General features: G+C 47.2%; 1 protein-coding gene across 2 annotated transcripts; it reads left to right on the top strand.

The window, feature by feature from the left end:
- Positions 1 to 2,202: 2,202 nt before the first annotated feature.
- Positions 2,203 to 21,388, top strand: HTATIP2 (HIV-1 Tat interactive protein 2). 2 transcript variants are annotated; one of them, XM_073658229.1, is made up of 6 exons: positions 2,203 to 2,388; positions 12,374 to 12,563; positions 15,120 to 15,227; positions 18,875 to 19,012; positions 19,533 to 19,594; positions 19,819 to 21,388. In XM_073658229.1, exons 1-6 carry the CDS (start codon positions 2,282 to 2,284, stop codon positions 20,039 to 20,041), a joined length of 828 nt encoding a protein of 275 aa, XP_073514330.1. In that variant the 5' UTR covers positions 2,203 to 2,281; the 3' UTR covers positions 20,042 to 21,388. The 2 variants fall into 2 exon arrangements, with proteins under 2 accessions (XP_073514330.1, XP_073514331.1); XM_073658230.1 differs by lacking the exon at positions 2,203 to 2,388 and adding an exon at positions 7,231 to 7,383.

The raw sequence follows: 21,388 nt of genomic DNA, 5'->3' as shown, positions 1-21,388 counted from the left end.
TCCACCAGGTCCTGGACTCGGCTAACCCCCAGGCAGTTCTGGAGCGTGGTCCTGAGCTCCTGTCTGACTTTCCCTCTCTTCTGGCCGTTCTCACCAGGGATCCACCTATGTCCGGCTCCCTCGGGTCTCTTGGTGGGTACACCTCCTCTGGGTTCCCTGACCCTATACTTGGTCTGCCTTCCTGGTGGATTTGGTGAGGGTCGTGGCAGATCCTGCCCACGACCTCCGGTCTCTGGCTAAGGTGTGCTTTTCTCTCTGCCAGCTTGGGATCCGGTACCCTAGGTGCCAACCCTTCACCCTGTTGTTTGTATTCTGGGGTCTTGGGGTTCCTGCTTGTTTTCTCTGGGTCCTTCTGACTCCTCTCTCTCTCTTGGCCTTGGAGCTGGGCCCAGCCGGAACCACAACTCCCTGTCAGCCCTTCTGGCTGAGCTTCTCTGCTCTGCTCCTCTGACTAAACTCTGACAGACTGACCCTGTCCTAAGATGGTGCCCACCTTATATACTCCCTCTATGTGTGAGCTCAGGTGACCAGCACCCAATGAGCTCCTAGCATTACCCAGACTGCTCCCCCTATCTGCCCCTACACTACTGGGATGTTCCACCCCCCCTCCCACTCCAGCCAGGAACAGACACTATCGTACCTGCACATATTTTGGTGGGAGTACCGTCGATCTGTCCCCCGGAAATGGGATGTATGTAGTGCATGCAGCCTACTGAGCTCAGTTCCACACTCCATCCTTACCCGGGAGTGGAATATCACACCTCTGGGTTGAGGTGCAATACCCCTGTAGCAGCCGAATCCTCAGGGTGCTACATGTGCATTATCCCTGTACCGTGGCGGCATCGCTGTGTGCATTATCCCTGTACCGTGGCGGCATAGCTGTGTGCATTATCCCTGTACCGTGGCGGCATCGCTGTGTGCATTACCCCTGTACCATGTCGGCATCGCTGTGTGCATTACCCCTGTACCATGGCGGCATCGCTGTGTGCATTACCCTTGTACCATGGCGGCATCGCTGTGTGCATTATCCCTGTACCATGGCGGCATCGCTGTGTGCATTATCCCTGTACCATGGCGGCATCGCTGTGTGCATTACCCCTGTACCATGGCGGCATCGCTGTGTGCATTACCCCTGTACCATGGCGGCATCGCTGTGTGCATTACCCCTGTACCATGGCGGCATCGCTGTGTCCATTACCCCTGTACCATGGCGGCATCGCTGTGTGCATTACCCCTGTACCATGGCGGCATCGCTGTGTGCATTACCCTTGTACCATGGCGGCATCGCTGTGTGCATTACCCTTGTACCATGGTGGCATCGCTGTGTGCATTACCCTTGTACCATGGCGGCATCGCTGTGTGCATTACCCTTGTACCATGGCGGCATCGCTGTGTGCATTATCCCTGTACCATGGCGGCATCGCTGTGTGCATTATCCCTGTACCATGGCGGCATCGCTGTGTGCATTATCCCTGTACCATGGCGGCATCGCTGTGTGCATTACCCTTGTACCATGGCAGCATCGCTGTGTGCATTACCCTTGTACCATGGCGGCATCGCTGTGTGCATTACCCTTATACCATGGCGGCATCGCTGTGTGCATTATCCCTGTACCATGGCGGCATCGCTGTGTGCATTATCCCTGTACCATGGCGGCATCGCTGTGTGCATTATCTCTGTACCATGGCGGCATCGCTGTGTGCATTATTCCTGTACCACTTGTAGATTGTAAGCTTGCGAGCAGGGACCTCACTCCTAATGTCACTGTTTAAACTATCTTACCTTGTATTGAATTTATTGTCTGTACATGTCCCCGCTTAATTGTAAAGTCCTGTAGAATATAATGGCGCTATATAAATAAAAATTATTATTATTACCATTGCGACATCACCGTGTGCATTATCCCTACACTGTGACATCAACAGGTTACAAAAAGAAGCTTTTCATGCTCCAATTTTGCAGTTGATAATGTAGATGGGGGCGTGAGTCCCCCTTCAACTGTTACTATGGGCCACTTGTTACACCCCCTGTATTGATGGCTACATACTCTAGTTCTATCACAGTATACTGGGCAAAGGCTCCTATATGTGGCTATATACGGTCAGTGATACGTCAGTGCTCCCATATATACGGTACAGGTCTGCTCTGCACGTTCAGGTGGTTACCTGCGCTATCAGGATGGAGGTGATACAATGTATCAGACGCCGAGCGGAGGCCGCGCATGCGCCGTGCTGCAGGGCAGGACAGGACAGGAAGAGACTCAGTGCTTGGGAGTTAGCCTATGCCGGGGGTGCGGGGCGCGGGCTGCTGGGTCGGAGGATCAGTCCTCGTCCTCCTGATTGCAATATCACTGTACGAGGAGCTGTCAGAGCCCGCGGAGCCGCCAAGGTATTAACCCCCGCAGCACCAGACACATCCTACACATTAACCCGATCAGCACCAGGCACATCCTACACATTAACCCTATCAGCACCAGGCACATCCTACACATTAACTCTCTCAGCACCACACCTTCCTGCTTACCCAACTGGGTCTATACTGTTATTGTCATTGCTGTACTGTTCTATATTAACCATTTCACTCTGCTGTGGAAATTTTTAACCCCTTATGCTCCAATTTTTTTAATGAACTTTTTTATAAGACCACTAATATATATTTCCCCCAAAACGCGGTAGATGCTGATCGATGGCTAAGGCAATAAAAAAATATGATGATAATAATCAATGATCCAGCGTTAAGGGTTTAAAGTCATAAAATGATGATCTATGTGTAATAAATATATATATATATATATATATATATATATATATATATATATATAGTTCTCCGATTTCCAGGACGCAGTGAGTCTGTGTTTTGGCTTAATCCAATGCCCAAGTCCCACGCACCACTGACAAATTCTGTGCTTGCTCGGTATGGCGTCCCACTTGGCCCAAAAAACAGTAGAACATCCAAGAATCCCGAGGCTTCAGAGCATGATCCTTAAAAAGTTAGACCTTTATTCCATAAGGTTAAAAAAACAAAACACGAACACTATTTCTGCCATATCTGGCCTTTACACAGCTATTTGCTATTTTCCAGGTGTATTTTGAGGTTTGAGAAAGGGCAATGTTTCAGCCATATCTGGCCTGTCTTACTACTATTGTGATCCTCTGTACTTTTTGGATATTCTGCCGGTTTAATGGCTGAAAGTGCACACATAAGGTCATTTTTAATTTAATAAATAAAAAATAAGAATTTTTAAGATGTAAATAAAGCACTTTTTGATTTTTACACCCTAAATGCTGGATGGCTTTTTTTTTTTTTTTGAACTGGCATCTACAACGGGCAAAAGTCGTGTGCAGCTTCACCTTTTCATAATATTTTATAAGACCGTGAACTGGGGATTAGATAGATAGATATCTCCCCATGTGTAAGATTAGTGCAAAGATTATGGGCTCCCTTCTGGTACCAGTTCACACCACCACAGTTCTGTCCATAGGGGCACATATTATTTAACCTCTGCATTCAAAAGGATTGGACCAACCTGGATTGCTCTGTCCCGGGCCCTTTGGCTGGAAACTAGAAGTCTATTTGCCCACGATGCAGAATTGAAGCAGAAAGTTTCCACAGCGTTTCTGCATGTCATTGGCAGTAAAAACGCTTGCAGATTTTACATGCATTATTGAAACGTTTTTGCATGCGGATTTGACTTCCGTTTTTCAAATGCATTGAGTAGTCAAATCTGCATGTGGAAACGTACAAATAATGGACATTCTGCGGATTTTTCCACGCAGAAAATCCACTGCGGAAAATTCCGCAGCATGGGCACAGAACATGCAGATTGTCATTGGGGATCATGGGGCACGGATTACCAAGCGTTTTAAAAGCATTTCCGCTGTGGAAATTCCACATCAAAACCGCATCGTGGGCACGCAGCCGAAGAAGGGAAAATTGACCCTCTCATGATGACCATGCACATTTTGCAACAGCTAAGATTTTACTCTTATCAGCTCTTAGGGTCATTCGAAAAACATCAAGTAATCGCCTATCGCCAGGAAAGGGATAATTTACTGACAGCTCAGAGTCTGACTACTGGAATAATAAATAAATGTATTTATTTATTATGACACACGATTAGGTCAAAGGCGAAGTTCAGATAAAAGCTCAAACTATCGGACTAATCCGGCTCCGTCTGCTGGCCTGCAGTGGGGTTGGGGGTAGCAAAAACCTGCTGACAGATTCCCTTTAATTGCACTGATATTAATAATGAATACATTACATAGATTAAAGAAGTGGCAGTACCCTTTCCTGCCTGCATGGGGGGCATGATTTTGGCAGATGCAACATTGATCTGTAGTCGCATCTATCCCCTATGCGGATCACCAAGGCTGTGTCAGGACTCCCTCATACACGGCTCATGTTAAATTTACTGTAGCACAGATTCATCTCAGCTAAAAGTCTAGACCCTTAGATCAGGAATAGGACAGACATTTAGGCTATGTGCCCACGATGCAGAAATGAAGCAGAAAATTTCTGCATCTCCCTGGCAGAAAAAAACGCATGCAGATTGTGCATGCGTTTTTCCTGCAGAATACATGCGGATCCACATGCGTTTCCGCATGCAGATTGACAAGCGCTTTCCAGGCGATAGCATCACTTGGAAAGTGCTTGACAACTAGGTCACACTGTATAAATCCATGCAAACGGCATGGATTTATATAGTGTGAACCGTAAAAATTAAAACAAATAAAGCTATACTCACCCCCGAGGCCCCGGCGTGGCTGCAGCGCTCGTTCCTGTCTGGTTCCCGGCTGCCGGCATATCGCGAGACATAGCGGTGAAGGGTCTGCGGTCACATGACTGTGACGTTACCGCAGGTCCTCAAGTGATGCCGGCATTCAGAGAGAAGCCGCCGGACAGGTGAATATAACTTTGTTATTTTATTCTTTTTTTACAGGTACAATGGTACCCAGGTCTGGATGAGAGTCTCCTCTCCTCCAGAACTGGGTACCATCCGCACATAGAGACGCATAGAAGCCGCTTGTACAAATGTACAGTCGCGGTTTCTATGCGTCTCAACGCAAGTCAATGGCGGGAGTTCCGCTGCGCTTCCGCAAAATTAAATGACATGCTGCGGATTTTTGTACGCAGCATAAACACTGCGGAAAAATCCGCAGCATGTGCATAGAACATGCGGAATCCCCTTGGGGACCATGGGGTGCGGATTACCTAGCGTTTCACAAGCGTTTACGCTGCGGAAATTCCGCAGCATAAACGCTTGAAAAACGCATCGTGGGCACGCAGCCTTATGGGACATTTCATAACTTTCCCAAATTCTTATGAAAAAAATATTCCCCACAAACTGCATTGTACTACTGTACCCAATTTATTATATATTTTAGGAGTCTGTCCATTTTATACCAACTCCACAACCCTGGGCTGTGTTCCCACAAGGCTTCTCCACTGCGAACCTTCTGCATTCAGCGCCATAGATATCACTGGCAAGTAGGAGCTGGGCAGTCACACGTTTAACCCTTTGTTATGCAAAAGTCTCCCCTGCATCTGCAATGTAAATTGATATGCCGCGGATCTTAAACCTGCGGTTCTTGCCACTGTACATTGTGGATACATTTCTTAAAATTTCATGCACAATACTGCAGCAGTGGGAACTTAACCGGACAGGCAGTTACTGCACCAGTCTTTATCACCCCGGCACTATGGACACCACAATGACCCTTGCACTGTGAAGATAAGTTTTATGGCCATTAATGTGGCTGACAAATTATGCCAAATAAAAATGGTACAACTGTCGGCTTAGCAGGTCACAGAACAATGGCTTCCATATCACTGGTGTCATTTTACGAACGCACATTGCAAGTTTTAGTTATTCATTTTTCACCATTAAATCCATTTCCCATCTGGTTTGGTAATGGGAAGGTGCTTCTTATTTTACTTTTTGAGGTGGATTGGAGGATCGCCCTTGATACACACACACCCGTATTAGGAGTTTACACATTGCGGAGGGTGTTACACCACTAGTTGGTTGTATTCTTACACAACTTGTCCCTCTCCGGCAGGACTGGATTTGCAGAGTCATGCTGGCGGCTGTCAGAAGCGCCCTGAGGTCAGTGCTTTGTGTCATCCAGATCAGACTCCTGGCAATATGATTAGACTGGGGCAAATCTAGTAATTCCATCTATAAACCAGGGCAATCAGGTAAAACCGCAGCAGAGCCGGGACTGCGGCACAGCAGAGCCCTGGTGCAATTTATGGAAACCTGTTCATTCTCATATCCTTCTACTTATTACAGAAAAAAAACCATGCAGCGACTAACAATAGCAATTTACACTCAGCTGCTATTAATCCATTTGCTGAGATTTCCTTGACTTGATGGGACTTTACCTCTGATACAAGGACAGGTTCCAACACCAGTTGTCAGCAGCATGCACAGAGCATAATGCTACATGGGGGAGGGTGCACAGGTGCAAATTACTGACGGACATCCATTCACACACCTAGAATTCCCGAGGAAGGTGGCTGCTAAATTATTAAACTGCGTTCACACAAAGTTTCTGGAGAGGATCCTCTCCAAAATTCTTCTCTTTAACAGCTCCAAAAAAAGTTTCTAAAACTATTCCAACTTATTTCTGTGGGAAATCTGCTAAGGAGTTTAACCCTCAACTGGTGATGTGGGGTTTCCTATACCCCAGTGTTTAGAAATCTCTTATTTTTAGAGAAAATGCAAAGATTACGTTTGTTTTAATCGTTTTCTTATTGGCGATTGATTACACGTGAGTATAACAAATTTTTGACACCCACAAATGGATGGAAGCTAGTGAGACACGTATCCTCATACCAGCATTTTTCAATGAATGGCAGCCGAACAAAAATTCCCTGGGGTGTGACAAACCCCACCTCACCAGTTGAGTCTTAAATCCGAGAGGCTACTTGGCAACTTTTATCCATCCTGCAAAAATTATATTTTAGCCAAAATATTCGCACTCACCTGCATCAAGGGACCTTATTGTCTTGTAACAACATTACAAATAACAGATAATGGAATGAAATATTCCCAAAATGACAGAAAAGGCTGTAATTACTGATACAAACCCCATGTAACACTTTATGCAGAATGCGGTCTGACGTTGCAGGGGGAGGAGGAGGTGACAGCACTTTGTGTGGTGCACTTACAGAAATGCTTGGCCGTCGGCCTGGTCTAATAGTATAGGTGTGACCAGTAAGTCAGCACGGTGCACTATGTGACGGTATAACACTCAGCAGCTACCCCCCTCCTGCATGATAGGTGTGGTACTGTTCATCACGGTTTAGCACCTGGATGACCTCCCTCACATAACATTGTGACTTGTTGTATCCTGCTGGTTTGGACCTGCGCTTGTATCAGTAAGTATGGAATGTTGCTGGTTTTGGATTTGTTTGAAATCATAGAGATGCATAGGAGCTGTGTACAAAAAAACGGGAAGCAATTTCTAATGAAGATTATTTGCAAAGTTGCTTTTTTTTTTTTTGGAGTGATGACGGGCATAGACTTTTTTTTAATAGATTTTACCATGTACTAATTGGGCCCGATTCATTATTACATTTGCGCTTTCTGTCTTATTTTTTTGGTTTTCTTTGTCTCTTTTTCATTTTCACCTTATTCTTCTTTTCATTTACTTTTCTTTATGTTAATAATGATTTGGGTTCTCCATATGTTTTTGGTCGATTCATCAATTGTGACTTTTTTTAAAAAAATTGCCAAATTTTTACCTCGCTAATATACTCGTCTCCTCCCCCAAGCGATTTTAAGTGTTCCTGAAAAATTTGTGCAAATTATGCGTCATTTTAGAGGAACATGTGACTTTTTGCGCTAAAGTCACAAAAAAGATTAAAGGCAAAAGCAAAGCGCTTTTTTTTTTTTTAATTTGGCACAAAAATCACGAACCGCGTGTGATATTTTTAAGAATTTGGTGCAAAAAAAAAAAAAAAAAGTCAATGAATATCACAAGATAAAAAATGAAAAGTGACATTAAAAAACCCAAGAATGGATGAATCAGGCCTGTTGTGTTGTGGAGACAGGTACTTCCAGATCCTAAGGGGCGGTGTTCTGCATCGTGTTTGGTGAATGCCAGGGGTGTTACCTCTAGTTTTGTTTTCTGTGAGATATTCCACTACCTCAGCTGCCAGATGTGCCCCCCCCCCCTGCCCCCACGTTGCTTTGTTTAGCAGTTGCTCAGCGTTAAGCCCATTTACGGCGCTGACTGTGGATGCTGGGTGTGGTTGTGCGAGAAAGTTGTCTGGAATTGCTCAGCCAGTGGCTGCTCTGTGAGTAAACAGTGGATTACTTTCCTCCTTAACATACAGCAGTGAACTTCTTGGTTTGCTCCTCAGATCACTTCTCTTAAAGGGACGTTCAGTGGGGAATTGGAAATTGTCAATTAGGTCTGTGTGATCATTAGTGACCCCAACTTGGCTGCATCGTATATTAAAATCTGAAACACACATCATCCTAGGCTGCTGCTCTCTCCCTCCCTCGTGCTTTATTCTGCTCTCTGCCTCGCCCTCGCGCTTTATTGTGCGGCCCTGCCTCGCCCTCGCGCTTTATTGTGCGGCCCTGCCTCGCCCTCGCGCTTTATTGTGCGGCCCTGCCTCGCCCTCGCGCTTTATTGTGCGGCCCTGCCTCGCCCTCGCGCTTTATTGTGCGGCCCTGCCTCGCCCTCGCGCTTTATTGTGCGGCCCTGCCTCGCCCTCGCGCTTTATTGTGCGGCCCTGCCTCGCCCTCGCGCTTTATTGTGCGGCCCTGCCTCGCCCTCGCGCTTTATTGTGCGGCCCTGCCTCGCCCTCGCGCTTTATTGTGCGGCCCTGCCTCGCCCTCGCGCTTTATTGTGCGGCCCTGCCTCGCCCTCGCGCTTTATTGTGCGGCCCTGCCTCGCCCTCGCGCTTTATTGTGCGGCCCTGCCTCGCCCTCGCGCTTTATTGTGCGGCCCTGCCTCGCCCTCGCGCTTTATTGTGCGGCCCTGCCTCGCCCTCGCGCTTTATTGTGCGGCCCTGCCTCGCCCTCGCGCTTTATTGTGCGGCCCTGCCTCGCCCTCGCGCTTTATTGTGCGGCCCTGCCTCGCCCTCGCGCTTTATTGTGCGGCCCTGCCTCGCCCTCGCGCTTTATTGTGCGGCCCTGCCTCGCCCTCGCGCTTTATTGTGCGGCCCTGCCTCGCCCTCGCGCTTTATTGTGCGGCCCTGCCTCGCCCTCGCGCTTTATTGTGCGGCCCTGCCTCGCCCTCGCGCTTTATTGTGCGGCCCTGCCTCGCCCTCGCGCTTTATTGTGCGGCCCTGCCTCGCCCTCGCGCTTTATTGTGCGGCCCTGCCTCGCCCTCGCGCTTTATTGTGCGGCCCTGCCTCGCCCTCGCGCTTTACTGTGCGGCCCTGCCTCGCCCTCGCGCTTTACGCTGCGGCCCTGCCTCGCCCTCGCGCTTTACGCTGCGGCCCTGCCTCGCCCTCGCGCTTTACGCTGCGGCCCTGCCTCGCCCTCGCGCTTTACGCTGCGGCCCTGCCTGTTCAGATTTGTTGTTGTGCATCAGCACAAGCTCAGCTGGAAGTCAATTCAAGGGGGCTTTATTAATTACAAAAGAGACCCCCTAGATTCTGATGTACTCTATGGCCCCATATTCTATAAATAATCCCGTACCTGGGTCGCTGACTAAATATAGACCTGAAATAAACAGATTAGATGCTGAATAGTAAAAAGCTGTTTCCTCAATTGTAAGCACAACAAGAACTTTCCACGGAAAATCTCAAAATGAGGCATCCATAGAACAATTCATGTCCTGACCCGGACCTGAGGGGCATCACTATCTCACACCATTCGTGGAAAGGCTTCTAATATATAAACCCGTCCATCCAGATTGGATGCAATTTTTTAAAGGATTGTTCACCTTTTAGGGACAAGTTTTTTTTTTTTTTTTTCCTTTTCTTAAATGCCTGAATTTTGAGTTAAAATATCCCTCTTAAGGGTTGTCCACTAGTATGATATTGAAGATCTGTCGGCTCCTATCCTCTTCAATAGCAAGTAGTGGACAACCCCTTTAACCTGTCTATTTATGAACAGGTATGTATCACTTTTGCCACCATTCTTTTTCCTTACTTCTCTAGTGTATGCACAATAAAAATTTAAAGCAACTTTGTAAATAGTTGTGACTAAAAATCTCCTACCGTTTTGTGTCTACAGCTTCAATGCGACCTATATATCTCCATGGTTACAGACTACAAAGAAACCCTGTGTAGTCGTCTCCTGCAGTTACTTCACTCGTTCTACTCTTCTACAATGTAGTTTACATTAAAAAAAAGGTGACAGTGGAGTAAGCTATGTTTCAGGATCAGAATACATAGGGTTTTTGTAGTCTGTAACTAGGGAGACACAGAAGCCTGCATAGGAGCTGCAGACACATAATACATTTTTTATTGATTTTTTTTTTTAATTTTTTTTTTTTTTTAACATTGAATACTTTCAACCTTGCCTCAGTTTTATATATTTTTATATTATACATTTGAGTTATGATAAAATGAACTATAGCTCCAAAAGCATCATTTACACTTATATCACTGTATACTAGAGTGTCGTACAATGGTGAAGATTTAAAGGGCTCTTATATTTAAAGGGGTGCTAACCTATTGATCAGTGAGGTCCAACCGCGTGGAACTGCACTGATTGGTAGAACAGGGCACTTTTATCTCCGTCAGAACAGCGCCCACTTGAACGCCTCTTCATTCATTCCCTATGTGACCTGCCGGAAAAAGCCGAGTGCAGCCCCCTAGAGAATGAATGTAGCGCAGGTCCAGTATGTCCACTGATGCTGTCATGCAAGGTGAGGAAAAGAACAAGTGTACAACAACGGGAAGGGAGCCCAACAACTAGGGAAAGGGAGAGTGGAGACCCCTAGGCGGATCTAATATCACTCTTGTCTGCCCTATCATCCCTATATAGGTTCCGCACCTATCGCCGAGCAGTAAACCTAATCCCTGAATGTCCCTAGAGCTAGGCCCTTGGTAGGGAGGGGACGGGGTGAACACTACTCAGGCCCCACTGTAACTAAAGACAACAAGCATAGGCGGGTTATAATGAGGGCAATATGGGCTACTGCCCGGGGCCCTGAGGCTCCAGGGGGCCCATGAATTGCTCCCATTATAATGCGCATTTTTTTCGGTCACCGCCACGCTGGCCAAAGGTTTAGATGATCACCGCTGCGGGCCCGCAGCTGTAGGCGGTTTGAATCATACTGTGTCGCCCTGCCAGTGCCACATGACGCTCCCATCTGGCCGCCGCGGCTGTATATTCACTAGCACGGGCGTGCAGTTTAAATGCTGTTGGTAAAGCCCTGCCTGATTTCATGTGGCAGGGTGGTCCCAACATCATTTAAATTTCCTGCCGGCGCTAGTGCATATACAGGGCTGCGTGATGCAGTCAGCGTGTCTGTGAGTGGCTGCTTTGAACTTTGGGACCGCCCTGCCACATGACGTCAAGCAGGGCGGTCCCATAGTTCAAAGCAGCCACTCACAGACACGCTGCATCACGCAGCCGCTCCCATCCGGCCAGCTGCAGATCCACCGGGGCAGGCAGTTTGAATGATGCTGGGACCGCCCTGCCACATGACGTCAGGCAGGGCCCAGCATACACAGGGGTGCGGCATACAGGCAGACAGTGGCGGGGGGGCCCCCGGACCGCTCCCCCAGCCGCGGCGCACGGCCGCTACTTTTTCTTCGGCCGGGCATGCACTGTCAACAAGGTAAACAAACAAAGAGGATACACTTAGCTTGAGAAGACACCAGAGAGATAATGCCAACTGTCATCCAAGGGAAGTCCAAGAAGAAACTAGCCAACTACTAGTATTCCAGACATGGACAGAGAAACAGAACTATCACTGTCGACTCTCTGGAGACACTGAGAGTTTTTAACTACCAAGCAGGGGTTTGTCAATTTGTGACCTACAAATTGCACCACTATGGCATGATCTTGCAATAGTTAGGTGCCCAGTTCAGTTTTTGCTCAGGGGCTTCTCCTGCTTTATGTGCTTCCCGGCCACACATGCCAGAAAGGGGACCCCTTTTATCTGGCTGAATAGGGGTCTCTAAATTTGTTTTTTGTTTTTTTGCAGAAATCAATCCTGCTATCTGGGACCTTCCCTCTGCATCTCTTATTTGGGTAGACTCAGATTATTCCAGGATTGTATTAGCACAAAGTGCCCCTGGAATGTTCTTCACCCGCCGCAGAGTCGTGTGTTGTTCATCCATTAGTCTGTAATTTGTTACTATAGCAGCAGAAGGTTATGAGCCTGATATTCCCCGCGGGCCGCGCTTTATTTAGGAGAAACCTGACGGTTCATCATTTCCTTACTGAACACAGGATGGCGAAAGACCTGAAGACGTTGCAAGAAGATTACAGGCAGCTGAACAAGTCCTGCTTCATCCTCGGGGCGTCTGGAGAAACCGGGAAAGAACTTCTCAAGCAGATAGTCCAGAGCCGGCTCTTCAGTAAAGTCACAGTCATCGGGCGCCGGAAGCTAAACTTCGAGGACGAGGCTTATAAAAATGTGGTGGGTGATAAAACATAAAGTCTTATATTAATTCATAGAACACGCTGCAGCCAATCGGATCTTGAGATCAGCGGGAGAAGAGTGTGCTGCTCTTGTGGGAGGCAGTGACCTGTCCACTGAGCTGTCATGATGGCAGATGGAAGAGAGGGACAAGTAAGAGCTCATGAGCAGAAAGTTACATAGAGGAAGGTGCAGGGTCCCCCAGCAGCACAGAGTATTTGTGGACGGGTGTGCTGACTTTGTGTGGGAAAGTGACCTGTCCACTGTTGACAATAGTTACGACAGGGCTGCACGTGATGAGGGCATTGTCATAATGTTGGGAAGGGAATGCAGACAAGTGGGAGATCAAAGACTTGAGGATTGCATAGTGGAGGGTGCAGTCTCCCAGCAGCACAGAGTATTTCAGAAGGAGAAGACTAATCTTGTGGCAGGTGATAGACAGAGATTCCACAGTGGAAGGATTGGTTCCTAACATCAGAGGGTTAGGAGATTAGTGTACTCAGCAGTACAGAGTGTTTCAGGAGAGGAATGTACTGATCATGTGAGACTCACAGAGTCATAGCGTAGTTACATAGTGGAAGGAGCAGGGATCCGCACAGCAGCACAGAATATTTCAGGAGATATTAGTGCTGATCTTGCAGTAGCTCAGAGAAGGAGAGTAATATTGGCAAAGCATCAGAATGCCAGCAGCACAGAGCATTTCAGGAGATGCATGCACTGATCATGGGAGGGGGGGGGGGGGCAGTGAGCGGACCACTTACTGTTATGTTGCTTACTTTAGTGATCATAAATGAGGAACTCTCTCCAATGTCTCCAGTGTGTGTGTGTATACAGTACAGACCAAAAATTTGGACACACCTTCTCATTTAAAGATTTTTTCTGTATTTTCATGACTATGAAAATTGTACATTCACACTGAAGGCATCAAAACTATGAATTAACACATGTGGAATTATATACTTAGCAAAGAAGTGTGAAACAACTGAAAATATGTCTTATATTCTAGGTTCTTCAAAGTAGCCACCTTTTGCTTTGATGACTGCTTTGCACACTCTTGGCATTCTCTTGATGAGCTTCAAGAGGTAGTCACCGGTAATGGTCTTCCAACAATCTTGAAGGAGTTCCCAGAGATGCTTAGCACTTGTTGGCCCTTTTGCCTTCACTCTGCGGTCCAGCTCACCCCAAACCATCTCGATTGGGTTCAGGTCTGGTGACTGTGGAGGCCAGGTCATCTGGCGTAGCACCCCATCACTCTCCTTCTTGGTCAAATAGCCCTTACACAGCCTGGAGGTGTGTTTGGGGTCATTGTCCTGTTGAAAAATAAATGATGGTCCAACTAAACACAAACTGGATGGAATAGTATGCCGCTGCAAGATGCTGTGGTAGCCATGCTGGTTCAGTATGCCTTCAATTTTGAATAAATCCCCAACAGTGTCACCAGCAAAGCACCCCCACACCATCACACTTTCTCCTCCATGCTTCACGGTGGGAACCAGGCATGTAGAGCCCATCCGTTCACCTTTTCTGCGTCGCACAAAGATACGGTGGTTGGAACCAAAGATCTTAAATTTGGACTCATCAGAGCAAAGCACAGATTTCCACTGGTCTAATGTCCATTCCTTGTGTTCTTTAGCCCAAACAAGTCTCTTCTGCTTGTTGCCTGTCCTTAGCAGTGGTTTCCTAGCAGCTATTTTACTATGAAGGCCTGCTGCACAAAGTCTCCTCTTAACAGTTGTTGAAGAGATGTGTCTGCTGCTAGAACTCTGTGTGGCATTGACCTGGTCTCTAATCTGAGCTGCTGTTAACCTGCGATTTCTGAGGCTGGTGACTCGGATCAACTTATCCTCAGAAGCAGAGGTGACTCTTGGTCTTCTTTTCCTGGGGCGGTCCTCATGTGAGCCAGTTTCTTTGTAGCGCTTGATGGTTTTTGCAACTGCACTTGGGGACACTTTCATAGTTTTCCCAATTTTTCGCACTGACTGACCTTCATTTCTTAAAGTAATGAAGGCCACTCGTTTTTCTTTACTCAGCTGCTTTTTTCTTGCCATAATACAAATTCTAACAGTCTATTCAGTAGGACTATCAGCTGTGTATCCACCAGACTTCTGCACAACACAACTGATGGTCCCAACCCCATTTATAAGGCAAGAAATCCCACTTATTAAATCTGCCAGGGCACACCTTGAAGCTCATCAAGAGAATGCCAAGAGTGTGCAAAGCAGTCATCAAAGCAAAAGGTGGCTACTTTGAAGAACCTAGAATATAAGACATATTTTCAGTTGTTTCACACTTTTTTGTTAAGTATATAATTCCACATGTGTTAATTCATAGTTTTGATGCCTTCAGTGTGAATGTACAATTTTCATAGCCATGAAAATACAGAAAAATCTTTAAATGAGAAGGTGTGTCCAAACTGTTGGTCTGTAGTGTGTGTGTATGTATGTATATATATATGTATATATGTGTGTGTATATATAATATATATTACACCCCTGTTGCTCTCTGTGGACCCTCAGACTCTCGCTGACCCTCTTTTATCTCTCTTGGATTTCCCAGAAGCAGGAGGTAGTTGACTTTGAGAAGTTAGATGAGCATTCCTCTGCCTTTCAAGAACATGATGTGGGATTCTGCTGCCTTGGAACCACAAAAGCCAAATCTGGGGAGGTGAGTGCCGAAATCCAGAATTATTCTCCAGCCTGTTCTTATCTGAGGGGAGAAGTCGTGTCCATACAGTCTACAGCTGGCCATAGACCTTATTTAGTAGGGACGCATGGGCACGATGCAGACGTTCAGCTTGTGCCCCTTCAGAGAAACTTCTCTCCTACATACTGCAGCCCTCCTGTAACTTTCAGTGCAGCCCATTCAGCGTTAGTGTGGTGGGGGCAATGTTTTCTCTAAGTCTTCCTTGATAATGAGCAGTGAAATTAGGTATCCCTTCATTTCTTCTAAATTTGGTCCTGCCCTCCTTCTGACACAGACTGCTTCCCCGCCGTCCTCCCCTTTCTCTTGGGCGCCGACTGCTCCCCCTTCCGTCCTCCCCTCTCTCTTGGGCACCGACTGCCCACCTTCCGTCCTCCCCTCTCTCTTGGGCGCCAACTGCCTCCCCCGCCGTCCTCCCCTCTTTCTTGGGCGCCGAATGCCTCCCTTCCGTCCTCCCCTCTCTCTTGGGTGCCGACTGCCCCCCCCCCTTCCGTCCTCCCCTCTCCCTTGGGTGCCGACTGCCCCCCCCCCCCTTCCATCCTCCCCTCTCTCTTGGGCGCCGACTGCTCCCCCGCCGTCCTCCCCTCTCTCTTGGGCGCCGACTGCCCCCCTTCCATCCTCCCCTCTCTTGGGCGCCGACTGCCTCCCCCGCCGTCCTCCACTCTCTCTTGGGCGCCGACTTCTCCTCCGCCGTCCTCCCCTCTCTCTTGGGCGCCGACTGCCCCCCTTCCATCCTCCCCTCTCTCTTGGGCGCCGACTGCCCCCCTTCCATCCTCCCCTCTCTCTTGGGCGCCGACTGCCTCCCCCGCCGTCCTCCCCTCTCTCTTGGGCGCCGACTTCTCCCCCGCCGTCCTCCCCTCTCTCTTGGGCGCCGACTGCCCCCCTTCCATCCTCCCCTTTCTCTTGGGCGCCGACTGCCTCCCCCGCCGTCCTCCCCTCCTTATGTGTCGGACGCACCCGCTCACCACTGGTGTTATATCTGGACATGACGTTTGTACTCCGCTTTTTCGCTATTAGAATTTGATTCCAGATAAAAAGTAACCTTTGATGTGCGCTATTATCACGTCTTCCTATCTGTCACATACAAAGTCCGCTGACATAAAACCCTGCAGCACCGAATACCAAGATATAAGCCAGCACAGAATATATGAAGAATAGTAAATGACATTATATAGGATATACTTATGAGCCACTTTGTTACACATTTTAATTAAATTGTGTGAGTCCATCTGCACCGACACTATCTGTACGAGGACAGCTTATGGGGACCTATAGATATGTATGAGGACAGAAGCGTTCCATAACGAGATTGTGACCACAGAGGTAACATCGATATCTAAACCTAAAGTGATCACTGGCATCTTGTAGGGCCCTTGTTCATCCAGTTCCTTCTGTTTCATGAATCGAATACTTGATCTAAAATGATCACTGACATCTCGCAGGGCACTTGTTCATCCTGGTTCATGAATATAAAGCTAGATCTAAAGTGACTGGCATCTTACAGACATCTATCTTTGTATTCATGAACCAGGAGGAACTGGATGCACAGATTTAAAGTGATGATTGGAATTTTGCAGTCCCCTGTTCATTCAGTTCCTCCTGCTATATTATTAGTTTGCTAGATATGCAGTGGACATTGAAATATAGCAGGTCAGGAAAGGTCACTGTTGCTAATGCAGGCTCCAGATATCTCACCAACGGCCTTAAAGGGACACTCAGCGATTTTGGGGAAACTCTTTGTGCTGAATGCAGATGTCATGGATCTGTATGGCCTCGTCCTGTTTTGCATTCTCTACCATGGAAATGCTGCAAGGCGTAATTATAGGTTAAATACTGGATAATAGGGGGCTTACTCACCGTCCGCTTGGGGTCTCAGAGGATTTGGGAAAGTGTATCGGATTAAGGGGACGCGATGGCTCAGGCGTCAATATATCAACTTTTGCAAGGCAACAAGAGAAACAAAGGTGTGGGCATTTTGTCAGGCGGTGCTCATTGAGGTGGAATGATGGGTTGCAGCCGAGAGGGGCTCCCAAGCACTCACTGGGCCGATCTTCAAGGAGAATGTGTCACTTGTAAGTCCGGGACAATGGATGTGGGTGGGGGGGACGCTAGCCTGTGATAGCTGGGGGTAGGATTGAAATGACTGACTAATCAGGGGGGAATGAAAGCGGCCGGTATTTGTGTCACTCTAATTTCCTGCGGACAATTGAAGATGGCAGGACTCTATTAAGTGGCGTTTAGCGCAGAACGAAAGGCAGGGAAATTAGAGGCTCGCTTTAATCAAGGCCAAGGATTTGTCGGCGTGGGTAGCAGCGCCGGCCATTGGGCGACGCTCGAAAGCTCCATAGGAATGTGAGAGTCGGACGCTACCGCTCGTCTCCACGCTTCGGAGGTAATAAAATAATCATCGGGCATTATGATGGCACAATGCCCCCAGCACGGGTGTTACTGCAGACAAAGTGGGCACTGTTCTACCGTAATATACCGCAATATCGACAGCCACAATAAACGCCATTAAATATTTTAAAGGAAAACAAATCGGCATTGTATCTTTAATTCCGTGCTGTAATACAGTCAAATAATTGTCAAAGTGCTTGACTCCTTAAGGACATGAGCCGGCAGATAAAACCTGGTGCCACATTTTATCTGACGGTGAATTTAAAGTGCATTCACCATAAAATAAAAAAATAGATAAAATAAAACTGTAAATCAGTCGTGTCTCTATATGGCGACACACAGAGGCCCTACATATCTTTATGGCACCCTATTCTCCTATAGAAGGTGTACAGACTCTGGGCTCTGCTCTACATGTACTCCGCTGTCCCATAAGCAATAAATGGATCAGTGGTGCACGTGCTCGACCCAATGTAAAATCTCCAACAGGGCCCCCAACTATCACAGGTCTTTAATGGGTTATTTCCATTCTCATAAACAAGCTTTGTTTTCCATTTACTGCTTACCAAAAATCTGCAGCCGTTCTTGAGATACTAAAGTTTTTCTTGTTGCCTAGGAGATCGACCACTGCTGCGGTCTAGCTTGTGAGCACCACGCTGAAGCTGGCCAGGCTTTGTAAGTAACGGCGCACTCCAGCAATCCTGGCCGGCTGCAGTACAGTAATTATAGGTTCAATTAATCAGAGCTTGTAAACGCTGCGCATGTTCTGATGTCTAACAGCGGTGGTCGGTCTCCAAGGCAATGAGCTATAAACAAAAACAAAAAGTGTTATCTGCTGAAAATTTTAAATGCTAAATTGCTTGTATTTCTAAACACTGTGATAATATCCATGTATGTGGATGGGGATAAACCTTTAATATTAATCATCGTAATTGGGCTCCCCCTAAGATCCTTTCTCCGGGATGGGACCCCAGTGAACAATTATTTATTCTGACTCCTGGGGGATAAGTTACCATCTTGCTACAAACTTTTAAACGACTCTTCTGACTTTTCTATTCAATGCTCCTTACAAAACAAAAATCTGCTACATTGTAACAAGCCCTGCAGCTGTGAGCGGCACATTTCCAGGATGGATTTTATTTTGTTTCCATTCACAGAAGGTGAAGCACAGAGAATCCACTAATTACTAACGTAACGCCATGTGTTGTGTGCTGCAGGCTGGATTTATCAGAGTGGATCACGACTACGTCCTCCAGTCGGCGCAGCTGGCGAAAGCGGGCGGCTGCCAACACTTTAATCTGGAATCTTCGAAAGGCGCCAACAAGGGGAGCAGCTTCCTCTATCTCAGGGTTAAGGTCAGTCCGGAGAACTGTTTTATCAAATTCATTATCTGACAAATCTATTTATTGGATGGGGACTGAGCACAGGACACCCACCGATTCTGAGACGGGGGCTCTTAATTAATTGTCTTGACTTTCTCCAGCAGAGGTGGAATGTGCTCTAAAGAGCCCCACTCTCAGGATCGCTAGGGGTCTCAGCTGTTGGAAACCCCCCCCCCCCCACAGCGATTAGTAAGTCATCCCCAATTCATAGGGAATCACTTGCTGTATTGGGAATAATCCTTCAAATTTTTGATTATCTTCAGAATTTCTGCTGCAAAACTACAACTCCCAGCATGCTTTACAATAGCGGAGCAGCCATTTGTTGAGCAATTCTGAAGATAATCGGGAATGTTTCCATCCATTGACATCCAGCATCTTATGGGCTGTGTAAAAGCAGATGCAGAGACCCCTATAGTCTGCATGGAGCGGCTGAACCTCCACAATGGCGGCCAATCCCGGAAATTCCTAATATGATCTATTCTGTATATTTTAGGGTGAAGTGGAAGCAGAGGTAGAAGATCTTGGATTTGACCGGTTTTCCATCTTCAGACCCGCGTAAGTAGTAATTATTTGATTTCTCCATTATTCTGGTAATTGTAGAATATACCTACAAATCACTGTAATGACCGCCGTCACCATTCATATCGGATCATAATTGATGGAATGTGCCGGGATCAATGATCAATAAAACTCCCATTATTGCATTATATATTAAGCAATGAATTAACTATTGGACTTGCCGGTCTCGGTGCTGATCACATCACCCGATTGTGTTACAGAGTTCTCCTGTGTGATCGTCAGGAATCCCGTCCTGCAGAATGGATCACGAGGAAGGCGATGGTCCCGATTGCTCACTTCTTCCCCACTGCCTATTCCGTTCCCATCACTACGCTGGTGAAGGCAATGCTGAATAACGCTGTGCTGCAGAGCGACAAGAAGGTGGATCTGCTGGAAAACAAAGCCATCCATGCGCTGGGGAAAATGGAGGAGGAGAAGAGCTAGTGGGAGCGAGGGCAGAGATGCCGCCGATGCTGAATGTCAAACATTTTAATATATTTTACATGTGCTCTCCGGCTCCGTCCAGAGCCACTCACCTCCGCGGGTGTGTAAGCTCATCGGCCCCCGTGCAGAAGTGAGCGGCTCTGAATGGCGCCAGACAACTCCATGAATGCAAAAAAGGGAGAATGAGCTTCATATTTAATGAATAAGAAAAACATGGCTGCTTTCTTCAGGCTACAGTGTCGCATCTGTCCATGGATTGTGTCTGGTATTGACACGGCGCTCCGCTGAAGTGAATGGGGCCGAGGTGCAATACCCCACACAAACTGAAGGCAGGGGTGGTGCTATTTTCAGAAGGAATACTCCGTGATTTACTATTCCTGGAAAAACTGGCTCCACAGCTGCTTTTGGTTGTGTGACATTTCTGGTTAAAATCATAAGTAAAATGAGTGAAGACTGCGACAGCCGGACTGATCGGAGGTCGCACAGGTAGGTTTCTCACAGGCTATTGCGTTAAGGCCAGGAGACTCATGTGGTCTGGATGTTGCAATCCGTGCACGTGACTCTTTGGTCCAGACACTGTGGTCTGTGTCGTGCAGTCCGTGCTCTCTACACATGACGCCGTGCTCCGTGTGGTGCAGTCCGTGCTCTCTACACATGACGCTGCGCTCCGTGTCTTGCTGTCCGTGCTCTCTACACATGACGCTGCGCTCCGTGTGGTGCAGTTCTCGCTCTCTTTACATGAACTTGCGCTCCGTGTGGTGTGGTCCGTGCTCTCTGCACCCGACGCCGCGGTCCGTGCTCAGACTGTGTCGGACGTGTGAAAGCAGGATTACTGTTTCGCTCTGGAGCTCTGATCTAATTAATGCAACTGCATACACTATATATAGATTATTGCTCAGGTAATGGATACATATGTAGTGGCATGTACTGTTTTTTTTGTGAGCATGCCCCTGGCCCTTGGAGGGATCAACTGCTATACAACATCTATTAAAAGAAGTGGGCATCCCCTATGCAACCATTTCTTATTTTTCAGGCATATGGAAATGAGTTGCCCAAAGAGGATTAGGTCATAGGTCTTTCTCATGGCTTCCATTATGATCTGTGTGTGATATGTCCGCGTATAGGTGTATTGGGCTGAGCTGCATTACCAGACATGACCCAAGAGTGGCGCGATTTCTGGAAGAAAGCAGCCATGTTTTTTAATTATTTTATATAATAATACTATGTTTGTGTCAAGATGCAAATACTTGTGATATGATATACACACATATATTCTACAGAACGCTGATTTATTTTTATTTTTTTATTTTTAATTTGCGTGCTTAATAAAAAAAATAAACATAAAAA

Source organism: Phyllobates terribilis, unplaced genomic scaffold, assembly GCF_046119375.1.
Source record: "Phyllobates terribilis strain yellow unplaced genomic scaffold, ASM4611937v1 Scaffold_13__5_contigs__length_258822181, whole genome shotgun sequence".
NCBI lineage: Eukaryota > Metazoa > Chordata > Amphibia > Anura > Dendrobatidae > Phyllobates > Phyllobates terribilis.
Note: the sequence above shows the minus strand (reverse complement) of the source record. Positions and strands in the feature narration are given on the sequence as shown.

Coding starts and splice junctions, on each gene's coding strand:
- HTATIP2 (XM_073658229.1), top strand. CDS start 2,282: ATGCCGGGGGTGCGGGGCGCGGGCTGCTGGGTCGGAGGATCAGTCCTC. Junction 2,389..12,373: donor GAGCCCGCGGAGCCGCCAAG/GTATTAACCCCC, acceptor TACTGAACACAG/GATGGCGAAAGACCTGAAGA. Junction 15,228..18,874: donor CAAAAGCCAAATCTGGGGAG/GTGAGTGCCGAA, acceptor TGTGTGCTGCAG/GCTGGATTTATCAGAGTGGA.